This window comes from Macrotis lagotis, chromosome 5 (genome assembly GCF_037893015.1).
Source record: "Macrotis lagotis isolate mMagLag1 chromosome 5, bilby.v1.9.chrom.fasta, whole genome shotgun sequence".
Classification (NCBI taxonomy): Eukaryota; Metazoa; Chordata; class Mammalia; order Peramelemorphia; family Peramelidae; genus Macrotis; species Macrotis lagotis.
In genome coordinates this window covers 141,693,492-141,701,724 of record NC_133662.1, presented here as the reverse complement: position 1 = coordinate 141,701,724, position 8,233 = coordinate 141,693,492, and the positions used below count along the sequence as shown (strand labels likewise).

Here is an 8,233-nt window from a genome sequence, read left to right as displayed (position 1 = left end):
TCTTTCCCATTCAAGACCCTAAGAAAGACTGCCAGAGGCCACACTAGGAAAAGAGGTAAAATATACACAATTTATTATATCATAAAAGAAAATTTACAAAGTGCATTTATTTCAAAAGCATAGAAAATAGAGAATAGTATATTATTGATACTACTGTTTAATTATTTGTAACCAATCTCACTTTTAGGAAAGTTTTCAGTAGTTTTGAGATGATGAGGTGGAAGAATAGATATAGCACAGGTCCTGGAGTCAGGAAGAACTGCATCCAAACCCAGTGACAGACACTTCTCTATTGTGTGACCATGGGCAAATCATTTAATCTCTTTCGGCTTTCATCTCCTCAGCTGTAACAGGGGATAATAATACTTATCTCTCAGAAGTACAATGAGGATACAATGAAATATTAACTGTAAAACTCTTTATATACTTTAATGCTATTTTCTTTATTTGGGCACCACACATTGGTGAAAATGTTATACAGACAAAATGTAAAATTTTAAGTTATTTGAAAAAAGAAGCAAAAGATAAATGCAAAGTTTGATCCTTTGCAACTCTAAATCTATTTACTCATCAAATGCTTAAGTACTGATGGGGGGGAAAGACTAGTATAATCCCTTTAATGAATATACAAAATTTATTGATACCTTCTGCTTTTATATCACTGAAAATTCTTATACATATATATATATATATATATATATATATATATATATATATCCCTTTTTCCAAATTTCATCTCTTAACTTAAAATTAGACCCTCCCTGGTAACTAAGAAAAACAGTTAAACAAATATACAAAAACACTGATAAAATAATTACATTTGACATTGTTACCACCATTTTACCTTTATAATTTCTCACCTCTTTGCAAGGAGAGGAAAGTTATGTTTCATTATATGTTTTTTGACACTATATTTGATTTTTTTAATTATTCAAATTTTAGTTTCCATTTAGTGACCTTTGCATTTACATTGTTGGAATCATTGTTTATATTGTTCTTACTCTGCTATTTCACTGCTATTTCATTTAATTTATTAATTTATTAATTAATTTATTCTTCCCTAATTAATGAAAATCAACTTTGTTTCCAGTTCTTTGCTACATTAAGAAAGCTGCTATGAATATTTTTGGGTCTTATTGAATCTCTGCTTTTGTCTTTGATCTCCTTAGGTCAACTTTTCTAATTTTATAACTGACAGTTCTATAGAAATTTTACATTATCAATTAAACTATCTACTCATATAAATTTAAAAATATCTAATGTATGATAGCAAAAATGTATCAGACTATCACCAGTTGAATGAAATTTTCTGTGAATTTGATAACATATATATTATATTTCTTGAATATTCATTAGCACTTCTAATTTACCTTTAATATTCAATCCACATCAATTTAGAATTGTTGCTAAAACCTTTCTTAGTTGTGTATTTCTGTTTTTATGGAAAATAAATTCATTGCTGAAGAATCATTCCTCAAGACTCTGCCACTCACAATTAGTTTAATTGCTTTCCGAAACCAAGGGTAAAAGAATGCATAGATCAAAGGATTCATAGCTGAGTTGTAATAAATACACCACACCAAGATCTCATAGACATAAGGGGGTGTTATGAAATTCATATAAGCATCAATTAATGAATCAATGAAATATGGCAACCAAGAGACAAGAAACACAGCCATAGCAATCCCAAGTGTTTTAGCAGCCTTTCTTTCTCTTTTGGCCACCCTATCCTTATAGGTCTCTGCAGAGTCCAGGGTTTGGTTGCTGATTCTTTCTATCTTTCTAGCCTGGTGCTTAGCCACCAAAAGTATTTTGGCATATAAAATGAGCATGGCAATTGTTGGTATAAAGAACAAAAGAAACCCAACGAGAACCCAGTCTTGATTCATTGGAGCCTGGCAACCTCCCACACAAGAGAGAGCAGTTACCAAATCCTCCAAGCCATCATCATTGACCCCTGTGTAAAAGAGAGAAAAACTATATGTTACTGAACAGCCCCAGGATACAACAATACATATCCCTGAAACAGGCACAGTGAACTTGGTTGGATAGACCAAAGGGTCAGTGACAGCAATGTATCTATCAATAGAGATGAAGCACAAGTGAAAGAGAGAAGCATAGCAAAATGACCCATCAAAGCATGTGTGAAATTTACAGTAACTCTCCCCAAAATACCAACAGCTTTCCACAGACCTCACCATACTGAAGGGCATAACAGTGAGTCCAACCAAAAAGTCAGCACAGGCCAAGGAAGCAATGAGGAAATTTGTAGGTGTATGCAGCTTTTTGAAGTGAAGGATGGAGATGATGACCAGTAAGTTGCCAAATACTGCCAACATAGCCCCAAAGCCAAAGACTGTATACAGGATCATTCGAGAAATGGGAGAGTATGGGGTTTTGATGCAGGATCTATTCACATTCTCAAAACAGAGTTGCACCACAGCAAATTGGTAAGAATTGTTGGTCCTCACTTCCCTGTGTAAATCTTCAAGTACTTCCATATTCCTTGAATTTTACTAAAATTTCAAATGCGGGGGAAGAGAAAAAATGTGAAGGCAATATAAAAACAGTTGTAGTCAGTATATATTCAGTAATTACAAGAAACATTACAAAATAATCCCAAGTCCTTCATTATTTTGAGAGTGATCTTATCATTTTCACATATTTCAAAATTCAGTACATGATTAAGACATTGTTTTAATTAGATATACCAGTATTTATTTTAGTTATTTACCTTCTGTACTGCTCCTTTAATCCAACAGCCTAGACTTGGTACTTTCTCAGGCTCCTAATTACATGTATGTTACCTGGCATAGTAGAAAACCAAGAAATGCTAACTGAGAAAGTTGCCAAAGGATTATTTTTATTAGGTTATAGTTCCCTGGGGAGTCATGAGAGTTAATCATAAAATATATTCTCAAGAAGTAAGAGACTATGCTAATCTCCCACAAACTTTTATAATGAAATCCCTAAGGTGTGAAGTGTGAACCATAATAATAAAATGTTTTAGATATCTTAATATTGTTGATATACAGCATGAAATGTGGATAAAGGACCAACCTTGAGTTAAAGGAGATCTGATTCAAGTCCTATTTCTGACATCTAATAGCTGTATGACAATGGAAAAAAACCTTAATCTATCAGGGCCACAAATTACAGAACTTTTACATCTGAAATCTATAGTCTTATATGTTTAGGAAATGAAGATCTAGGAAAGTAACCCTTGTCCTAGATACAGATCCTGGGAAGATAGCACACTGCTTGAGTAGTCTTGATAAACCACATGGTCACTTTTGTAGACCTGGGGTTCTGCAACCACTAAATGTAGCTTTGTTTCTATGCCAGAAAGGACTATTTATCACATTCTGGTGGTCCCCATGCATCTTCATCATCCTTGTTTAAAATATTTTTCCTTTTTCAGAGATTCCAATTCTAACTTCTATGGAAAGAGCCTCCAAAACTGTTAAGATTCCATGTGATTTACCTCTTTTAACTTATGTGCTATATTCTTTGACTTTCCAAACTTCTGATCGAAGTTTGAGCATCTCTTTGCTGCCTCTGGCTCTTTTTCTTCCTTGTTCTTTAAAGCCTAACACAACCTGGATCCATTCTGTCTTTCCAGGCTCATTATAAATTATTCACCTTTATCTAAAGTTCTTCTGAACTGGCTTTGCTATTCTTCACAAACATCTTTCCATATCCTGCCCACATTATCTCCCATGCCAGAAATCCACTGTACTTACCTCCAAGTCTTAGAATTCCTTATTTCCTACAGAACTCTTCTCAAGGATCACTGAATCCTTCCTCCCCAATTATATTTACTTGATATTTATTTCATATATTCTTATTTATGTACATATTATCTCCTATGAGATATTAGATGTCTAAAGCCCAGGACACTTATTTTTATTTCCCCCCCCCAGAAGTGCTAGCTTGGTGTATACAATGGGGTTGATTGATTAGAAGCTCTTCATTTTCTCCAGCATATTAGTGAGTTTTGATGAATTCCTCCTGTCCTTTCATTCTCTACTTGATTAGGGAGATTTTGCTCATATATATATTTATAGAATGTGATTGCCTAGACACCATAAGGATTTTTCCTGCAATCCAGTATTAAGAAATTTCTTCTGGTTTTAAAGATGATTCCCTATGTAAAAGGAATTCACAACAAGTGAAATCAACTCCCAGGACTGGGAAAAAGCTATGCATACTCATATTACCCCACTCCCTTTCACTTCGAACTCTTGGGTCATAGGAATAGCATCAGTGGAGTGGTTCAGGTGGCTGAAGGAGGAAATTCCTGGAGATAAAACCACCAATCAGTAAAAATCTAGGCTCCAGTGTCCTGAAGAATAAAGGGAAATTCCTAGTCAACACCAGTTTCCTGGACAAAATCTCCCGGAGAGAAGAAAAAAATTTCCTATATAATTCTGAGTTCCTGGACCAAAGTGGGAGTTCTCAGACAAAGAAAAAAATAAAGCTACAGTGCAACAAGGGATAAAGTTATGATAAGGAGGTGTAATCCTAATCTTCATCCTCATCTATTTCTGTGTCATATTCAGGCTTTGCAGTTGTAGGGTAAAGGAATAAATTCTAATGATTTCCAGTGTTTCTTTGCATGTGTGTATTTATATTTGTGTTGGCCATATCAAAGTGGTATTTTAAGTGGGAGGGCTATCTAGGTCCTAAAGAAGGTGGAAGTCTATAGGCCATAAGTGTTTTTTTTAGGAGAACCCTCAATGAGTCATACTATAAATATTGCATTGAGTACCTAGGTTCTCCAGAAGGTGAGGCTCCCAGAAGACAGAAACATTGATTCTAAGTCCTTTCTCCTTTGATATCTTGGATAAAGAGGGCCTCAAAAATAAAACAAAAATCCCCTAGGGATAAGTATTTCAATTATACTGTTGCTTCTAGAGAAGTTGGATTTACATGAAAATTAAGCTCTCCCCCTCACCAACCACTGCAGCAGAATTTTTTCTGTCATAAAGTCACCTTCTGTTAAATTCTCTTCTTCTCTCCAGGAGATTTGATTAAGGAATTTTTGTGCTTAAACTAGTTTCTCCCCAGGGCCTCCTCCACTTTGCTGACTCTACTATCCCACTGTTTTCCATCTCTGTTAACAAGATGTTCATCGCAGGGGACGTGTCTACATTAATGCCTTTCTACCTCTTCTCTTCTCTCTATTATAGCTTTTATTTTTAAAGGCTAAGTTTTAATTGGAACTCAGTTTTAAAACTACTCATAACTCATTCATTTATCCCCCAAAGTAATGTTATTTTCAGCATAAATTAAATGTTATAACAATGGAATAATGAGGAGGCAACTAAACTGCTAAAGTATATAGATTGCTAGGCACAGTCAGGAAGACAAGTTCAAATACGACCTCAGTTACTTAACTGTGTGACCCTGAACAAAACACCTAACCTCCGTTTGCTTTAATCTACTAGAGAAGAAACTGAAAGAAAAAAAAACTCATTTTCTAGGGTGTCAGGAAGAATCAGACACGATTAAACAAGAACAATGTAATAATGTCTCCATTATTTGCATTTATATATTTAAATTTCCATTATATATGTGTGTGTGTGTGTGTGCTTTTATATTTGACTAATTATCTCACACAAATGAGACTTGAAGGAAGAATTGGAGTGCAAATAGTACTGGAACCTTTACTGTCATTAGAAATGGGTTAAAGAGGGAAACACACATACACACACAAACAGGAATAAAAATCTTGTAAATTTAGTAAGAAATAAGGGGAAAGGAGAAGAAAAGGGAGGCACTCAGAGGAATGGATGGATTAAGGAAGCAGATTTGAAATCTTTAGAGTTTGAATACAATATTCAAATACAGACTCAATATGTTGAAATCCTGATTATATTTGTTCTAGTGACCTAAGTAAAAATTTCTATGACTCAGTAGATTGCATATTCATTTTGAAAGTTCATAATTTCTGTTGTCCATTGTAGTCAAATACAGGAGAAGGAAACCTGGGAATTCCCAGACAAGATAATCCTCTATGTTGTCTCAGGATGACTATGGTTACAACTAAAATTTCTTTTGATTATCACCTATTACCGTGCTCAATAAACAATGGAAGCTAGCTATTTTGAATGCTCCTTCCAGCTTGCATGCCTGTGCATATTTTACTGTGTAGATGTGTAAGAGCTTTCTGGGACTATTTTGTGTTTGTTTTATTTTGACTTAATTGGTACTAATAATTAATTTGATTTCAAAGTGGAATATTTTTTACTCACATAATTTTGAGGCCATGTGTAACAAAAAGAACATTAAATTTGGGGTCAAAAGATACTATTTATCTACCAGTTTTGTCAGTAAATGCCCAGGTAACTCTGGACATTGTCAAGGAAGAGTGCCCTGAAGTTCTGGAAGAGGATGAAGCAGGATCTGATTGCTGGTTAGTCTCTGAAAGTGAGGAAAACATAGGAATATCATAGCAAAGCTTTAAAGCAACTAGGTCAGGGAAAAAATATTACAAGCAACAAAAAATATTAAATATCATGGAGCTATAATAAGGATTACACATGACCCATCAGATGTCACATTGAAGGAACATGGGAATTGAAAAACTACATGTCATAGAACAAAATTAAAAATGCTAGAGTTACAACCAAGAGTAACTTCCCAAGAAAAGTAAAGTATAATCCTGAATGGAAAAAAAAATTGGACTTTTAATGAATGTGAAGACTTTAAGGTGTATATCACAAAAGGAACAGAACTTAGTGGAAAATTTGGCATGTAAGATTGATCCAGGAGAAATATAAAATAAACATTAAAGAACATTTATCAGGGACTTGATAATGTCAAATTGTTTACTTCTTATATGTTAAAATATTATCAGTACTCTTAGAAATGTCATTATTTGAGTAGTTTGAAAGGAAGGCTTGGATTGAGATGGGTATGATGGACTGATTTCTAAAAAAATTAAATTGTTAAGGGAGAGATTTAAAAAAAAAGGAGTTATTATCTCACACAAATGAAACTTGAAGGAAGAATTGGAGTGCAAATAGTGCTGGAACCTTACCATCATTGCAAATGGGTTAAAGAGGGAAACAAACAAACATACATAAAAGGGCATAAAAATCTTGTAAATTTAGTAAGCAATAAGGGGAGAGGAAAGGAAAAGGGAGGCACTAAGAGGGATGGATGGGTTAAGGAAGCAGGTCAATGTAAAGCAGAGGAATGAGGAGGAATAGGGTAAACAGGATAAGAAGAAGAACTGTTGAGTCCCAGTTCAGATGTCATAATGTTGAGTCCCTGTTCCTGGACTCTTATGTTGAGTCCCACTTCTGGACTCCCTCCATCTTCCCCAGGTGAGCATTGGAGGGGCAGGAGACAAGGAAGACAAGGAAGACAAGCTTCTCCCTATACACCAAGATCTTCATTTATTCACCAAAATACAAGTGCTTAAATATCCCTCCCAGTCTCTAATTCACTCCCACTCCCGTGGCACATAGTAAAATAAGACTCTGGAGCTTAAGAGCACCAAGTGATGAAGGTTCACAGCACTTCCACACACAACAGTCCCTAACAAAGAATAAGGAAAAATAATAGAGAGGGAAATACACAGAAAATGATTATAGCTGAGAATGTGAATGGGATGAATTTGCCTACAAAACAAAAATGTGTACAGATTAGAAATATAAATTTAAAAAAATGTTGCTTTTAGGAAACACAACAGAAATGATAGGAATGAGAGTTAAACATAAATAAAATAAAAGTTATTTTATGTGTACTATAATGCAGAAAAGCAAGAGTAGTAATCATGGTTTCAGACAAAGTTAAATTTAATTAAAAGAGAAAAAAAGGGAAATTATAGTGCCACCAATACAATTCAATATTGTTTTAGATTATAACTAGATAATATAAATTACCTGAGAGTATACCTGCCAAAACAGATACACAAACTACACAAACATAAATATAAAGTGCATTTATACAAACAGACTTAAATAATCAAAGTAATATTTATTGTTCATGGGTAGGTAAAAACCAATATAAAAATGACATTTAATCTAATCTTTTTATTCAATGAAATCCCAAACAAATTACTAACAAAATTATTTTACTCTTAGAAAAAAATAATAAAGTTTATTTGGAAGAATAAAAGGTCAGAATTTTCAAAGAAACTACTGGAAAAAGATATAAAGGAAGGAGATTCAGTAAAATTAGACTTTAAACTATAAGGCAAGAACATTGTTAGTAAAATTGA

At 33.9% G+C, this 8,233-nt stretch overlaps 1 protein-coding gene across 1 annotated transcript; it reads right to left on the bottom strand.

Annotated features, from left to right (window-relative positions):
* Nucleotides 1-1,418: 1,418 nt before the first annotated feature.
* LOC141489903 (trace amine-associated receptor 9-like) lies at nt 1,419-2,501 on the bottom strand. Its single transcript, XM_074190253.1, has one exon. It carries the CDS (start codon nt 2,499-2,501, stop codon nt 1,419-1,421), a length of 1,083 nt encoding a protein of 360 aa, XP_074046354.1.
* Between the last annotated feature and the right edge of the window lie 5,732 nt (nt 2,502-8,233).

Bases quoted from the DNA above. Each gene is read 5' to 3' on its own strand.
- LOC141489903 (XM_074190253.1), bottom strand. From the start codon at position 2,501: ATGGAAGTACTTGAAGATTTACACAGGGAAGTGAGGACCAACAATTCT.